The 17325-nt window shown below is 45.8% G+C and overlaps 1 protein-coding gene across 2 annotated transcripts in view; it reads left to right on the plus strand.

The window, feature by feature from the left end:
* The first annotated feature begins 10312 nt into the window (after positions 1-10312).
* Kcnj10 (potassium inwardly rectifying channel subfamily J member 10) overlaps positions 10313-17325 on the plus strand; it is a 33325-nt gene continuing 26312 nt past the window's right edge. The window contains exons 1-2 of one of the 2 annotated variants that reach the window (XM_040287264.2): positions 10313-10565; positions 12800-12974. In XM_040287264.2, the coding sequence (XP_040143198.1) occupies positions 12948-12974 (27 nt within the window). In that variant the 5' untranslated portion in view covers positions 10313-10565; positions 12800-12947. The remainder of the gene's footprint in view (positions 10566-12799; positions 12975-17325) is intronic. The other variant, XM_005339378.5, reaches the window with a different exon arrangement.

Raw genomic sequence — 17325 nt, forward strand, 5'->3', positions numbered from 1 at the left:
CTGATCCAGAAAGAGGCTGCTAGAGGGTAAAGATATCCACTGGAGGCAGGAAAGGGAGACAGGGTCAGGATTCTAATCCTTGTCACTGATTTGTGATGTGACCCATAGGAGTCTCTTTACTTCCCTGAGACACAGTCGTTTTATCTATCCCAGAATATGTGCATGCGCAAACAGCCCCTTTCTACTTATTTCACACAGTGTGCAGGTCAAGTCAGGCAATATAAATAGAAGGGCTTTGAAATATATTTTGTTAATATCAAAAAGTTGAGAAACAACCCAGATATACAACAGAAAGAAAAGTTTAGGTTAGTACTCGTGATAACTATTTATCCTTCAGCTTTTAAAATTTTTTTTTCTTTTTCTTTTTTTGGTGGTACTGGGGATCAAACCCAGGGGCACTCAACCACTGAGCTACATTCCCAGCCCTTTTTAGTTTATTTTGAGACAGGGTCTCATGAGGTTACCGAAGCTGGAATCGAACTTGCGATACTCCTGCCTCAGCCTCCCAAATAGCTGGGATTATAGGTGTGCACCACCATATCTTGCTAAGACTTTGTGTGTGTGCGTGTGTGTGTGCGTGCATGCGTGCGTGCGTGCGTGCGTGCATGTGTGTTTTGAGAATCAAACTGAGGGCCTCTTGCATGCTAGGCAAACACTTTACCACTGAGCTATATAGACCTAAGATTTTATTTCTTTAGGGCAGTTTTAGGTTCACAGCAAAAGTCAAGAGAAAGGTACAGAGATTTCCCATGTGTCCTCTGACCCTGCACTTTATAACCTCCCCCATTTTCAACACCTCCTGCAAGAGTGGTACTTCAGTTACAATTGATGAATTTACATTGACACAACATAATCACCCAAAGTCCATTGGATTTACATGATGATTTACCCTTGGTGTTGTACATTCTGTGGCTTTTGATAAATATTTAACAACATGTATTCACCATTACAGTATCATGCCAAGTAGTTTCACTGCCCTAAAAATCCTCTGTGCTCTGCCTAGTCATTCCTTCCTCCTACTAATCACTGGCAACCTCCGATTCTTTTACTGTCTCCATAGTTTTGTCTTTTCCAGAATGTCATATAGTTGGACTCCATATAATATGTAGCTTCCCAGATTGGTTTCTTTCACTTATACATTTTTTTGATGGGAGGGGTGGTGTTGGGAATTGAACCCAGGGCCTTACACATGCTAGGCAAGTGCTCCACCACTGAGCTATCCCCCCAGCCCTAACTTGTAAAGGTTGCTCCATGTCTTTCTTTTTTAAAGTATATTAATTTTGTTTTTTTCCACCTTTGTTTTGTTTGTTTATTTTTATGTGGTGCTGAGGATCGAACCCAATGCCTCACACATGCAAGGCAAGTGCTCTACCACTGAGCCATAACCCCAGCCCCTGCTCCATGTCTTTTTATGGCCTGATATCTCATTTATTTTTGGTGCTGAATAATAATATTCCCTTGTCTGGATGTGCCACAGTTTATTTATTTATTCACCTCCTGAAGGACATCCTGCTTGCTTCTGAGTTTTGGAAATTACGAATAAAGCTGCTATAAACATCTGCCTGCAGGGTTTTGTGTAGAAACAAGTTTCCAACTCCTTTGAGTAAATAATCAAGGAGCACGAATGCTGGATCCTGTGGTGAGAATATGTTTAATTTTGTAAGAAACCACCACACTGTCTTCCAAAGTGGCTCTGCCATTTCGCATGCCCACCAGCGTTGAATTCCTGTTCCTGTGGCTCCACATCCTTGCCAGCATTTGATATTGTCAACTCCATGCTTTTTCTGCATAATGTAATAACCGTGGCATATAATATAATAGGCTAGTATGTTGGAAATCAAAGTAACAGTCATGTTTATGTATGTGAATGTGTGTATAGATAGAATGTTATGTAAACAAAGCACATCACTAAATGTTCTTATAAGTTGATTGTGTTTATATGGGAGCACTGAAAAAAATCAGGAAAAAAAAATCTTGGGGAAAATGGAATACCTCAAGGTCCATTTTCCCTCAGAGAAGTTAAAAAAATTTTTTTTTCAGTTTAGGGATTGAACCAGGGTCTTGTACCTGATAGGCAAGTGCCCTACCACTGAGCTACATCCCCAGCCCCAGTTCCAGGGAAATAATTAAAAGCAGAGTTGTATACAGATCCAAGGTGTTATTGTTGTTATCTCTATTGTTATATCCAAGATATAGATCTATTCTTTTATAGATCTTTTAAAGTTGGAAGAAAATATGAATTGGAGGAGCAGAAAGATGTAAAAATGAACACTGGCAGGCTAGATGTTTCTGGAATGAATTTGCAAGTTGGGAGGCAGTGGGGGATGCTGAATAATATAAACTTGGGGGGCAATGATGTGGGTTAAAAATCTCAACTCTGTCCTCTGATACCTGGGTGACTTTGAGAAAATTTTACTTTGCCTCTCTAGACCTCTACATATTTTTCATCTAAAAAATGAGAGGGGCTGTGGTTGTGGCTCAGCAGTAGAGTGCTTGCCTAGCACGTGTGAGGTTCTGGGCTCCATCCTCAGCACCACATACAAATAAACAAATAAAATAAAGGCATATGTCCATCTACAACTCCAAGAGATTTTTTTTTTAAATGAGAATAACTATGTTATCCATTTCTTGAGGGTTGTCACAAAGATGACATAAAGCAATGCCCAATATGTAAGTACCACATAGATGCTAGCTTCTATTTTCCTCTCTTTCTTCCTCCTCCTCCTTCTTCACTCTCATAGTCAGCCACATCATACCATCATCCCAGGGACCTTTCAATAGTCCCATCCATTTTGTGCCACCTTCCTCTGTCTTGGCACCGCCCAGTAAGACCTGCAGGGGGCACTCCTGGTGCACTGCCCTCTGCCCAACCCTTCTGCCTGTGTTTCTTGCTGTTTCAAGTGGAAATATCGAGTTTTCAGCCTGAGATTGGCATCAAGACTGCTGTTAAAGCCCCAGTCAACATCCCTGTCTCCTGGGCCTCGCCTTGTCACCTGAGCCTTGAGACTGCTAGTCTGCCCTTCTCTGTCCTGCCAAGTGGCTGCTCACGTTGGTTCCACTGTGCCAGGATCTCAGAGAGAAGAAACCAAACTCCTGGGCAAAATGAATTTGCATACAGCTGGCCCCATTTGCTGAAGGGGGGAATCACAGGGCTGGCAGTGCCCGTCAGAGGGTGTTTTCAGTCAGCCCCCTGCCTCAGTCCTGGCTGCCCTGAACCATGCTACTCTCACCTGATTGATTTACTGAGCTGCAGGTTTTATACTTTACCTGTTATCTAGCCTCAATTCCTTGTTTATCACTGAGCTTGAAGTGAGGTAGGAGAAAAATAAAACTTTTCCTAGGCACCAGGATAACAGAAAAATAGGCAATAATACTTGTAGGTACTGAGAGAATGAAGCAGCTTTGCAAGGAATCAATCCAAATATGTCAGTTATGGTGATGAGAGGTTGCAACTGAAAAATATTGAGGACAGGAAGGGCACCGTTGGGGCCACTCTGCTGGTCTATACAGAAATTTGGTGCAAACTAGAAAAAGCAGCCCACTGGGTAAGGCAGTCCTTGTGGTATGTGGCTTGGAGAAGAGGTGGGATTTTTTGGGGAAAATAAGTTCCCTTCCTCCACCAAGCCCAGCTCTGGGTTCTGGTGGGAGGACTGGCAGCTTGGTGGGGGTCCGCTCTTTTCTTGTGCCATTAGCTGTTGTTTTTGTGGCAAGCCCTGGGGTCAGTCCATCTGGGAAGATTTGCTTGGGCAAGATCTTGGGCCTTCTTGGGCAAAAGCTTGGAGACTGGAAGGAAAGCATGAAAGGTTGAGGAAATGTGCTTGGTGGAGCAGGGAGGCCAATCTAGTAGATTATATAAATGCCTATAAATTCAAAAGAGATGGAGCCCTAGAATACTCTGGACAGAGGAAGGATATGGCCAAAGAACCACAGCTGGAGACTCCAGTGAAATGTAGAGCAGCACAGCACAGCTCCAGGACCAACAGTCTTGGCTGGGCTCCTGAGGCTGCGGTGCTTCCTGCCTTTCTGGTATTTTCATCACAGCAAGAGGACCAGAAGCCTCCCCACACATGGTTCTGGGTTGGGAAGAGATAGACTGGGATTTTAACATTGACATTTAGAATGTTCCAGGAGTTGCCTCATTTACAGGTAATAAATGAGTATCCAACTCTAACTTCAGGTGTGTGGTCACTTCTTTCTTTCTCTCCCCCCCCACCCCGCCCCCATTTTTTTTTTCCTGCAACCAGGGTGCTCTACCACCAAGCTATTATCCCAAGCCCTTTAAATTTTGAGACAGGGTCTCATTAAGTTACTGAGGCCTATCTCAAACTCGTGATCCTCCTGCCTCAGCCTCCTGAGTCACTGAGATTACAGGTGTGCACCACCACACCTGGCTTCTGGTTATTCCTCCCTCCTCCAACCTTCCTTCCTCCCTCCCTCCCTCCCTTCCTTTCTTCCTTCCTTCTGGTCCTGGGGATAAAATCCAGGGGCACTTTACCACTGGGCTACATCACTAGCCCTTTTTATTTTGAAACAGGGTCTTACTGAGTTGCTGAGGTTGGCCTTGAACAGTAGAGTGCTTACCTAGCACGTGTGAGGCACTGGGTCACTGGGATTACAGGTGTGCATGACCACACTGGTCGTTTCTTAATTCCCTGTTGTTCCAATCTCTCACCACAGGGTACTGGGTATTAATGAAATGTCTATCAATAAACCCAGTTGGAAAGTCACTAGTAGAACCACATCATTAAAGACATTTTCTTTCTCTTTGAAGGGAAGAATTCTTTTACAATGTAATTAGGCATCCCCTAGTATATGTCTTATAAAATGTGTGTTTGTGTATATGACATTTACTTAAAGGAAGTGGTCTACCTAAACAGCAGTCTGTTACTGACTGTGGGGTGTAGCTCAGTCCCTCTCTTGGATCACTCCTGACCAGAGACATCCTGCTTCTAGGTGCCCTAATGGGATTTGTTTAGCGTTGTGGGACCTCAGCACCAACGTGTCAGATGGAATCCAGAAACAAGCCCTATCACTTCCTCTGTTCTTTCAGGCTAACTCCTCTGACTTGTTAACTGTTCCCTGTTCTGAGCCTCTGCCAGGCCTCCCAACACAAAACTTCCCTCCACTCTTGCTTCTCCCAGCAAAAGCCCCTCAAACTGCTGCACATCTGTGGACTCTCCTCCAATAATCTGCTCACCCCTGCACTCTTCCTGAGGGGGGGCCCTACCCCCATTATGAAAGAGGTGAAAGAAGGGAGGAGGCCAAAGTTGGGAGGAATAAATCTGAAAGGGGCAATGAACAAGATCAGGAAGATATAAATTGCCAAAGGAGAGAAGAGAGAGAGAGATCCTCAAGGACAGCGTTACTGTGTCCTTTTGTATGGTGGACACTAGATGTCATGACCCAGGGAAGTTTTTTATATTACATATGACCATAGGTCATAGCCTCTAGTTGAAAAATAAGACTGTGCTTAAAGCATACAAATTCTCTCTAGTATTACCCTAAGACAACTCTGGAGTCAAACATACATGGATTCAAATCACCAATCTAATGCTTTCTAGCTATGCTACCAGGCAAGCCACCCAAACTCTCTCAATCTTGATTTTCCCATCTCAAGATTGATCATGCATAGGAAACACAAATACTAATTTCCTAAGCCCCTATCACTGATTCCCTATTGGGTTCCTAGTGACTAATCTACATATTCTTTTTTATAAAAGAAGTAAAAAATTTAAACTGACACTTCAAATGAATGAAGGAATATTAATGATGGATATAATTGAAGAATGGAAACTCAATTTCATTCATTAATTTAAAATTGGAATATTATAAGCCAAGTGTGGTGGTACATGCCTGTAACCGCAGCTGCTTGGGAGGCTGAGCCAGGAAGATGGCAAATTTGAGGCTAGCAACTTGGAGAGACCTGTCTCAAAATAACATTTGAAAGGGGCGGGAGATTGGGAATTGAATTAGTTCAATGGTACCAGGTTCAATCCCCAGTACTCCCCTACAACAAGAACTTTATAGTATTTTAAAGCTGTCTGTGTGTTTTTCCACAGCCTTGCACCCCAGTTGTTCTAGAATATCTAAACTCTCTCTAACTGGACAGTCCCTTCCTCTACCATCTTGAGTTTTCCCAGATGACTCTTCTGCTCTGCAAAGAAGACATAGACTATCTGAAATGAATTTTTTTTCAGAGATATCTTCAAGGTTTCTCTTTCTGCTACTGCCCTTTGGTCCTTTCTTCTTTCCCCTCACAGAGGAGTCTCCTGAAGCACCCAACAAAGGAGTTCAGACTGTGAGATGTAAAAAGGGGCACTGTTTGGGCACCTATTTGATTCCATGGCCCAGGGACTGATATAATGAAAACAGGCTGCCTCTTCCCTTGAGACTGGAGAGAATGGTGAAGGGCAGAAGGGCCAGAACCTGGGCTGGTAGTGATGTTCCTGATCCTGGCAGAGGTCATGAAAATGAAAAAGGATATCCTAGAGAGATATAACTAAAGGAGACTTAACAAAACTCTGGTGGCTTAATTGGTATGCCCTGAGATGGAGCATAGGGCAAGGGTAAAGATTCAAGACTATTTTTAGATATTTAGTCTGCTTGACCAGGAGTAACACAGAAAGGAGGAAGTCACAAGCACTCCCACCCAGGAGAGGACAAGCTTGGTTTGGGGCCTGTCATGTGGACATGGAAATCCCCCGTGACTGGAATCATGAAAGTGTATGTAGCTCCAAAGAGAGTGTAGGGGTAAAGAGAGAGGTTTGGGCATTGCTCAGAGACACTGTAAGTCACAGAGGCTCCAGGAGCAGGATATAAAAAGACTGATCCATGGGTTTTGGAGGAGGAAGTTGTTCTAGGTTTGGAGGTCTAGGTAGGGTCAGTGGAAGAAGATGAGGGTGGAATGGTGCCATGTCCAGGTTAAAGCGGGCCTTCTGTCGCATGGTAAGGAACTTGCATTTTACTTATAGACTGTTGGCAATTATTGAAGGTTTTTGAACTGAGAAGTGACACAGTCAGATTTATGTTTCAGAGAGATATGTGTTATTGGTGTTAATGATCTCTACATAAAAGAATTCATGATCTAAAGGATTATTAGAGTGGAGAAAGACTGAAAGTAAAAAGACCAATTAGAAGCTGCTACAGTAACCCTGGGAGATGGTGTTCCAGGTCATTACAAAATAATAGGATAGAGAGGAAAGGGGCAATATTTAGGTGATTTAGGAAGCAGATAACTTTAGCTGGACTGGTAGCACACATCTCTAATTCCTGCTGCTCTAGAGGCTGAGGCAAGAGGATTGCAAGTTCAAGGTCAGCCTGGGCAACTTAGCAAGACCCTGTCTCAAAATAAAAGTAAAAAGTGTAGTTCAGTGGTAAAGCAACCCTGGGTTCAATCCCTAATAGGAGGGGGGGAAGAGAGAGAAAGTAAAAGTATTAATTATATAAGGAACAGGAAGTAAAGAAAAATGAAGAGCCTAGCAGACTGCTGTGTGTTCTGGTTGGGTTATATAGTATATTCACTGTGGTAGGAAATTAATGAAGAGGAACATTCATGTGAGCAAGATCACAAGTTCTACTTTAAAAGTGCTGAATTGGAAATGAATATCCAAGTGGGTTGGAGGTACTGATACATGGATGATAACTGAAGCCAAATGCTTGGATAACATTTTTGGGAAAATATAAATACAAAATGAATGTCTATTAATGATTCTATAAAACATTATAGTTCTTTGCTTTCTCTTCTCTGGTGTTGTTTATTTTATTTTGTAGTTTTTACCAAAGCCCCCAAATCTTCTCTAGCTCTGAATGTCAAGACTGTGGGCTCTTTAGGGATCTTTTAGATATTCCCTTCCTACTGCCTTCAAGATCTTAGAGCAGCCCTGCAGAGTGGCCTTTAGAACACCTTCACACAGCCCCTCATTTCTATTTGCAGGAATAGAGGGTATGGGGAGTTTGAAGAAAGCCTAGAAGACAGTTTCTAGTACATTGTCCTTATGCCTACCGTATTTCTCTCCTTTGGAGTAAAGTTCTCTGAAGGGTGACCTGTACTTGCCAACATTTTCTCACTTTCTAATGATAACCCCTTGTAATCTAGTTCCCACCTTGATCACTCTTCTGAAACTGCTTTCAAATGTCACTAGTGGCTTTCTCATTGCCAAATATTTTCACCTGCCGACACTGTTACAACCTCCTCCTGAGCAGTCTCTCCTTCTTTGACTCTTGTGACCTACTCTTTGACGCCTATCTGCCTGTCTGGTGGATTCTCTGGTACTCTTTGGGGATCCTTCTCAGCTTCCCAGTGTGAGAATTCCTCACTCTCTGTGTCAGGCTGTCTTTCCGGGGTTCAGTCTTTGTTGCAAGCTACTCGCTGTCATGGCTTCAACCCACCCTGCCTTGGGAGCCGCTTTCTCCGTCTCTCTCTGGCTCCAACCCTTTTCCACGATTCCTAGTTCTGACCTCATCGTTTCTTCTTCCCCATCACAGTCCTTTCACCAGGTTGGCTCCTCCCCTGAGCTTCTTTATGTCCATCAGGGGTCTCATAATTTTCCTGATTGCTCAAGTTCAGATTTTAGGATGATCCCTAAAGCCTCCCCTTTTGTGTATCAAGTTGATCCTTAAGTTTTTGTTTTCTTTCTTTATTTTTGGGGGTACTGGGGATTGAACCCAGGAACGTTTAGTCACGTCCTCGCCCCTGCCCCTTTCCTTTTTAAAAAATATTTTTATTAGTTGTTGATGGACCTTTATTTTATTTATTTATTTACATGCAGTGCTGAGGATTGAATCCAGTGCCTCACACATGCTAGGCAAGTGCTCTACTACTGAGCCACAGCCCCCGCCCACATCCTCAGTCCTTTTTGTTTTATTTTGAGACAGAGTCTTGCCATTCCTGAGGGTGACTTAGAACTTGTGATCCTCCTGCTTCAGCCTCCAGAATTGCTGAAAGTACAAGCATGTGCCACTGTGCCTGGCTTTTTGTCTTCTTTTGACTTTTCTGAACCCCAATATGTTTTATCCGTTCCACTTTTCATTGTTACCACTTTGATTAGGCTCACATATCTTCATGCTTGAATTACAACAATTATTTTCTATTTAGTCTACTTGCCAACTGTTTCCCCTTGATTCAAACCTGCTTGCCCTCACCTCAATACAAATGGTGCCTTAACTTTAGCCCAGACCTTCCTTCTTCCCCAGTGAAGGCTTTTTGAAAGGTACACTTACCCATATATGGCTTTAATTTCTAGTCTTTTTGGTTTTGTCTCTGGATTTGTATCAACTGAATATGGTAACACTGCTTGTTGATGAGAAGTTAAATGTCCATACTGAATGAAAATGGGAAACAACTATGCTCTTCTTCAATACATGTCAAGAGTGGAAATTGTGGATTTAAAAAAAAAAAAACTCTCAAAACAGGATCCAGGTAATGAAAGAAATCTTGATGAAGTGAAGTCCTGCTCATGTTGATAATGCTGAGAACCACTTCTCTATACGCTAATCCAATGGAACAATCTCATGCTGTTTCCCCCCTCCCAAAATGGACTTTATTTTCATTTCCCTTCAAAACTTTGCTCAGGTTGTTCCTCTGCCTTAAGTATCTTCCCCACCATTTCCTGTCTCCTAAATCCTCTGCATCCTTTGGGACCCTCAGCAGATGCCTGTCTTTTTCCCTCCACATCTGGGAGCCCCTTAAGTACCGTGGCCTTTCCCTTTCTGCAGGCTTCAAAATCTCCCACACTTTGCTCCTGTTCCAGCCTGAGCTTCCTTTCCAGGAAAAGCCGCTGCAACTGGGGATGATGTTCTCATTTCGCACCCAGCATAGCACGGATTATTTAGGAAATGGTGAACAACAAAAGTTGAGCTGAATAATATAGCCCTGTAGCCCGGGAGCCCAGGCCAAGCTTGCTCAATCTCACTCCCAGGCGCAGCCCGCCGGGCCAGTGGACCAGTCCTGAATTCATTTCCACCTCATTAACTCGCCCCCAGTCCCGCCCCCGCGGCTCGCGTTCTGGTTCCTCGTCTTTGACACGGCCGCCTCCCTTTTCTTCCTTCTCTCTTCCCCTGTCATCTTGCCAGGTCGGCTTCTATCGCTTCGCATATCGTCCCTTCATCTCTCTTTCTCCCTGACTCTGTCTGGGTCTCAGTCTTTGGGTGTTTCTGCGCCTCCATCTGTCTGGGTCTCCGCTTCCTTGCCCTCTACGCCCCGCCTCCTGGCCAAGCCCTTCCAATCCCCACCGCTCGGGCCTGGCGCTCCACTCTCCCATTGGTCGGTTCAGGGCCCCTCCGCCCCCGCCCGCTCGGCCCCCCTCCCGGCCCCTCCATTCACACAAAGTTTGGCTCCTGTGCTGCGGAGGGAGGGGGCGGCCCGGCCCGGCCCAGCTCTGCCCCCGGCCGGCCCGACCCCGGCCCCGGCCCCCGGACAAGCCCTTATCTGATCCCAGCTCCGGGTTTAAGAGTCCTGGCCCAGCCCGTCGCACGGCTCCGCTCTTCACTCCTGCCCTCCCCGTGTCCGTCCATCTGTCCCGCTGCCCCGCAGCCCATCCGAGGGACCACTCCACTTTCAACCCAAGGTAAGACCCTGGCCCTGATGAAGGAGTGCTGCCGCCCTGGCCGGGGTCCTGCTCATTTAACTCTTCAGAGACACTGACTTGATTCCTACCCTGGCTGGCCTCAGCAATACATCCAGTTCCCCCTCCTTCCACCTTGGGTAGTTCCAAATAGACCCTCCTGGGAAGGGCTCCTCATACAGCGTACTTTACCCAGGTTGGTCACCTCAGTCCTTTCTTCTAAGGACTGGCAGACCTGCAGCTCTTCCAGTTCTTACAGCAACAACCACGCATAACCATGCACCGCCCCACACTCGCAAACAGACTGTGCCCCCACCTCTCAATATGGAAAGGTTACTCTTATGTTCCCCCATATAGTGACACCCACTGAAAACCAGTTCACACAGGGGAGAAAAAAACACAGGTTAGAGGGAGACAGCCGCCTGGTGTGCTTGCCCGCCCCTTGCCTTCCACTCCAACTTGGCTCTCTCACCTAAAGACCTCTCCCTATTGCCCCCCACCCACACCCAGCTATTTCAAGCCAAGAGTTCCAGGAAAAAAGGAGCAGAGTAACTCCTTCTAGAGTAAGAGGGGAGATTGGGATCTATAAATTCATCCTCCAAGGGAGATGCCCCTTCCCATCCTATCCCTCCCCACACCAGGAACTAACCAAGGGCACTTGTATTAGGAAAGACATGAAAGTTGGAACTTCCTGATTTGGTGAAGGAGAGCTGAACCCTAGGATAGGTAGAAGGACAAAACTGGAAAAAAGTGAGGGTAGGGCCTCTGGTATCTTTGAGATTTATTCTAGTAAATGGCAGGCAGTGGCAGATGGAGAAATGGGGGTGGTGAAGAAGCCAGTTTAAATTTGGACCCCCAAAGAATCCAAAGCCTAAAGCCCAATAAGCTTGTATATCAATACAAATCCCGGCTACAGATTTCTGGCCAGTTTGCTCTTGCTGTGGCGCTTGAATTATTTTTCTCCCCACTGGGACTCCCCTCAGGTAGTCTGAGAGAGAGGTGATAATGAAAAATTTGGTGTCCTCCTTTTTAGGGGTGCTGAGGAGGGTGTGGAGTGGGTAGTAGGAAACCAGCCCCAGAATGGGCCACTAGCCACCAATGAGTTCAGTTTAGTTTTATCCTGAAACTCTCTCTCCCTGATCTCCAAGGGTTTTTGAACATGTTCCTGGCATGATGGTGGGCGCCCTTCTGGGCCAAGGGATAGGACTCATTAATTCCTCAGGGTGTAGACAGAGACCAGGGGACCAAGTCTAGAAGGAACCAGGTGTCCGGGCTCCTAGCTGGTTCTTCAGAAAGGAGAGTAGGGGGAGGAGAGGGAGGGAAGGCATCAAGCCAGGGAGAGGGTCCAGGGCAGGACTGTGGAGGCAATAGGCATGGCCCAGCAGTGCCAACTCCCCCCTGCCCCGAGAGTCCTTTGGTGGTGTGGTGAGGGAGGGAGGGAAGGAGGGGGAGTTGGGGGTGATCTGGGCCAGTCCAGCCTCCCAAAGCTCTTGCCAACCTGGGCCTTGAAAGGAGCTGCTGTTTTCTGAGCCATCCCCCCACCCCCCACCCAGAGCCCAGAGCAGCCAAGTTGTCTCAGTGGATATCAAATGGCAATGACTCTACTGACTGGGGGGTGGGGGGTGGGAGTGGCAAGGGGGGCAGGGTTATGGTCCCATTTCTTCTACAGCTCTAATGCAGAATCTCACTGCTGCCCCCTACCCCAAAAGGGAAAAATCTGTCTCCCCAACATTGCCCCACATCCAGTGTATGGGTGCATATGCTTGTCCGGGAATCACCTATCTCTGCTGGCATTCCCCCACCTCCTCTGTGTGGCCCAACTGTACCACTCTGCATGGAGCTCATTTACAGCTCCAGCTTTGCTGGCTTGGGCTAGAAGGGAAGAGACTGGCAGAGGACCCAGGGGCCTTTCTTTCCTTGTTCTCACTAGGGACCTAGGAGGCTGGGACACTCGGATCTTGGTGGGTTCAGATGAAGTTCTCTGGAGTTATCTTGGGATTGCTTGGATAAGGTGTTTCGGGTTCTTGGGGGTAAGACCTATTTCCTCAAAGGACATTCTTGGGCCTCCTAGCAAAAGATTTGGTTTCTGCGCACAAGATGGAAAAATAGGTTGAGACCTCTAACATTGGTGGAGAGTGAAGGAGACATTAGGTGATGAAGCCCCTAAAATTTTCTGCCAAAAGTTATTTAGGACGGAAGAAAAAAACTTCCATTCTTCCTTCTCTCTCCCGGCCTAGATTCTTCTCTTGCCTGACTGGTCAGTGCTACTGTCCAGGCTGAAGCCAAGCTGTCCAGGACAGTACTGAGGCCCTGGAAGGGGCAGAGAGAAGTCCTAACACAAGAGAAGTCCTAACATAAGAAGTCCTAACAAGGGACAACAGTGAGATGAAACTGCAGAAAGATTGGACAGAGGTTTGGAATCCAAATGTTGTAGCACCCAGTGAAAAGTGGTTGACTGGAGCAGCTCTGGAGAATGACAGCTTCTTGAATTTACTGTGTTATCTTGGTCTCTTTCTCAGGTTGAAGTTAAATGCTCTTTTTTCTTCAGCTGAGTTTAGTTGCTGCCACTTTTTCACGGAGTGCATCCTGAGTGGTTCTTCTTTGCCCCCTCCCCCATCAGAACCTTGAAAGGGCAAAGAGAATGGGATTGTGGGAGAAACCCTCCCGTGGGTGTCTGCCAGCCTGGAGCCTGGATTTGAGGTGGTAGGGGAAGGGAGGGGCTGGCTCTGGAATGTGGAAGAGAAGTCAGAACTGAACTGTGTGGCCTTCAGGTCTCTAATGGAGGAAGGGAGTATATGGCCCTTTTGCAGCTCTTCTAGTAGGTTAGATTTTGGGAAGCACGTCCCATAAGAAGAAAGACATTTGAAAAGAAGATTAGGAAAGAAAGAAAGAGAAACTTCCGGGGGGAACTAAATAAATAAAAATTTAAAATAAGAACAAAAAATAACCCCTAAACATAAAAACTCATCATGGAAAGAGCTTATCTGAGAGGTGCTCTGAAGCTCACAGGTGTAGAGATTATTCTGACAACTGTCAAGGGGCCTCTTATGGATGGCTGGACTACATTGCTGTCCCAGACCTCCTTTTGGGTTAAGATCACAGCCTTGAAGTCAGACTTCCTGGGTTTAAATCACCTCATCCATACAATGGGGTTAATAATAGTTTTGAGGATTAAAAGAGTCAATATTTGTAAAGGGCTTAGAAGGTAGTTAGCATGTTAAAAACTGCTCTTGTTGGCTGTTAGGGTTCTCCCACCTCTCTCTTTCTACTCTTTCATCTCTCCTGGCTTCTGGGCCTTGTCCCAGCCTGGCATGGTTGTTTTTCTTAGACTCCATCCTAGGTCTCTATCTTCCACTCCTTTGGAGTTTGGGAAGATGGAAGAATGATCAAGCAATTTAAGATGAGTTTCCTATTTTATTCCAGCAGGCTGGTTGTCACCTGAGTCTGGGTCTCCACACTCATAGTCATTCTTCCTATGAATTTTTACTAAACAGATGTCCTGTCTTCAATTCAGATTTGGTAAATGTGAATTGAGCTGTTGAGCATCCCCAAAATAGTTTCTCTCCCATTCATTCCCAGTAACTTCTGGCTTCTACCAGCTTCTCTCTATCCCCACATCTCCCGCCTGCACTCCCCACATAACTTTGTCTCTTTTTTTCCTCTTCATCCTGTCTGTCCTCTTCCTGCTCTAGTTTGCCCCAACTTGTTTCAGGTTTTAGTGTCTTCCTCTTCTGTCCTCTGATTAGCCTGTCCATCCCTTCAGCCTGCTTGCCTAGGGCAGCCTTCTTGATGACCTTCCTGAAAACTCCAGACTCTCTTTCCTTGATTCCTTCCCTTTGCTCCACCATGGAATTAACACTAGAACTGTCCTCATGAAGTATCAGTTTTTGCCCTTTCCATTGGCATCAGATAAAAGCTTCCCAATCAAGGTTTCCAAGATTGCCTTTCCCTCTTCCCTCCAGCACCCATATCTCTTGGGACTGTGTTCTTCAGCTGTTCTAGGGGACCATATACAAGGGCAGTCTCTGGGCCACACTCTTCCCCAATTCAGGATCCTCACACAGACCATTCTAAGTCCCACCCCTCCTGCAAACCACCTTCTTTCTGTTTCCCTCTCTGCTCTGCCATCTTGCTTTCCCCTTACAATATGACTTTGCCCAGGATGCCCTATGCATGATGATGTTGGAAGAGACATCTTGTCTTCCTCATCTGATTTGGGGGTTCCTCTAGGGTACAGCCTATGCCCCTTTAGGGGACTCCCTGAAGCAAGGCATCTCTTCTCTCCCCAGACTCCTTGGCACCCAGCAAAATGCCTGGCTCCGAGAACGCAGAGTGGCTACTGTCCAGCTTGACTCTAGCCAGGAAACCTTTCTGTTTGCTTATTCTGGGGGAGGACCCTGGCTTTAAAGGCTTCTTTGGGCATTCTATCGTAGGGCATATGTAAGACCCCACTTTCCAACTCTCTGGTGATCCTCAAGAGAGACTTCTTTCCTACCACTTCCCCATCCTGAAGAGATGGCTTCACCCTAAGATTGCAAACAATAGCCCCTAGAACATCCAATTTCCTGTCCTCCAAGCATTGTTGGCTCAAATACACACAAAAAGCATGTGGGTGTCCAGGCCCCACAGAGTCTTTCTCTAGGGAGGTCTGACTCCAGCCTGATGCTGGGCTTGTCAGCCAGTGTCTGGAGTGGAAACAGGGGTTAGAGATCAGAGTCTGACTTGGGATGGTTCCATTGTCTTGGACAGACCTCTGAGCAGGGGCTTGCAAGGTAGGAGATGTGGGGACACCTCCGGGTATAGGCCTTGCCTTTTAGTGTTACATTGTCTCTAGACTGGCCTCCTTAGCTCCACCCGCGGTCCCAGTCCCCTTTCTAGACCCAGGCACACACCCTCTTACCATGTCTAAATCTTCCTGGATGACCCTATTATTAAAAAAAAAAAAAAAAAAAGACACCGGTAGCTGGTGTGAGGAGAGAGCTTCTGAGGTTAGCTAGAGCAGTGTAGTGACTCTCAAACTTGTTGATCTCAGGACCCTTTCACACTTCAAAGTTACTGAAGATTTTCAAAAAATTTGTATGGATCACATCAATATTTACCATATTAGAAATGAACATTGGGGAGATTTAAAATCATTATTAATTCATGGAAAATGTAACAGCAATAACTCTACTTCCTGTTAACACAAATGACACATCTTGAAAAATACCTATATTTTCTAAAACAACAGGTTTAGTAAGAGTGATGTTGTCTTACATTTTCTCATCTGTTTAATGGATAGCTCAATTTAAAAAAGTTGGTTTCTCCTTTCTGTTGCTATATTCAATATGCTGTAATGTATGTCATACAGCTTCTAGAAAATTCCACCTAACACTCTTGAAATTATGAAAGTGAAAAGAGCAAATAATGTAATATAACATTATTATGAAGATAGGTTTGACCTCATAAAACCTCTGGAAGTGTTTCAGGAAACCTCAAGGGTGCCTAGGCTTTACTCATTTTCTTTTCTTTCTTCTTGTCGACGTCATCGTTGTCTTCTTCTTCTTTAAGACCGAAGTCTGCTAAATTGCTGAGGCTGACCTTGAACTTGTGATCCTCCTGTGCCTCCCAAGTTACTGGGATTACAGGCATGTGCTACCATGCCTGGCTTCTGCAAACATTTTCAAGGACCCTGGGCCAATCTAAATTTCCTGGCTGATTTCCCTCAGCCAGGTCTTTTGAATGTTTTCACTAGGGAGATTGTATGGGAGTAGTGGTTAATCATGTGGGTACTGGGGACAAACTACCTATGTGAGTTTGAATATTAGTTCTGCCACATACTAGCTATGTGATGTTGGGCAAAGCATTAGCGTCTTTGTGCTTTGGTTTTCTCATCTGTACAATGGGACTTTAACTAAGTGCCGGCTTTTTAGAGTTTCTGATAATGGAATGATACGACATTAGAAAAGTGCACAGTAATATGAACTCTTACTAAATTCCTGAACCTTGTCCCTGAATCCACTGCTCATCAGACCAGAGTAGAAAGACACAGAGGTGATCTTTCCATATTACACAGGGGCCTCTTGACTCAGATAGGGCAAGTGACTAGTGCAAGGTCCCAGGGAAAGTTAACAGGGTTGTGGAACTCTGAACCAGGAGTCTGACTGTGCTCTCTCAACTGGACTCTATGAGGGAGAGTTTCCAGAGAGGGAAGGAAGCCCATATATCCTATCCCCCAGCAGTCCCAGCTGACCCCAGAGGACCCATAGAGTATAGCAGAAAGCCTTGAGGATAGATGGCAGGGAAGACTTCCTGACCTCAATAGCATCTGAAAAGAAAGAAATCTAGGAAGACATTTCTAAAACTAGGAGACTCTTCTGTCTTGCCTTGGAAGAGCAACCCTGTACAGTGCTCTAGTTGTCTCTTCTGGTCCCAGGGAGAAGAAGTCTGTGATTGGGCAATACTGTAGCTCAGGTAGTGTCCATCTTCTGCAGCCCATTGCAATCATTGCCCTCTTCTCAGAACTCCTGCCACCTGACCCTGAGCCCTTTCATCCTATCTCTGCCCTTTGTGCTGTGACACTGGACAGAACATGGCACCTTGGGAAAGACAGCTGGTGTGTTGGGGGAATCTCTGGGGGCAGGGAGCAGACAGTGGGAAGGGAGGAGGCAGATGGGGAGATAGACATACACACCAAGGAAGGGCTCGTCATAGCGTATGGCCCTTGAGCAGAATCCCCCTGAGCAGTTCCCCCTTATCAGGTCTGCACGCCTTGGCAGAGGTG

This window comes from Ictidomys tridecemlineatus, chromosome 11 (assembly GCF_052094955.1).
Source record: "Ictidomys tridecemlineatus isolate mIctTri1 chromosome 11, mIctTri1.hap1, whole genome shotgun sequence".
NCBI classification, from domain to species: domain Eukaryota; kingdom Metazoa; phylum Chordata; class Mammalia; order Rodentia; family Sciuridae; genus Ictidomys; species Ictidomys tridecemlineatus.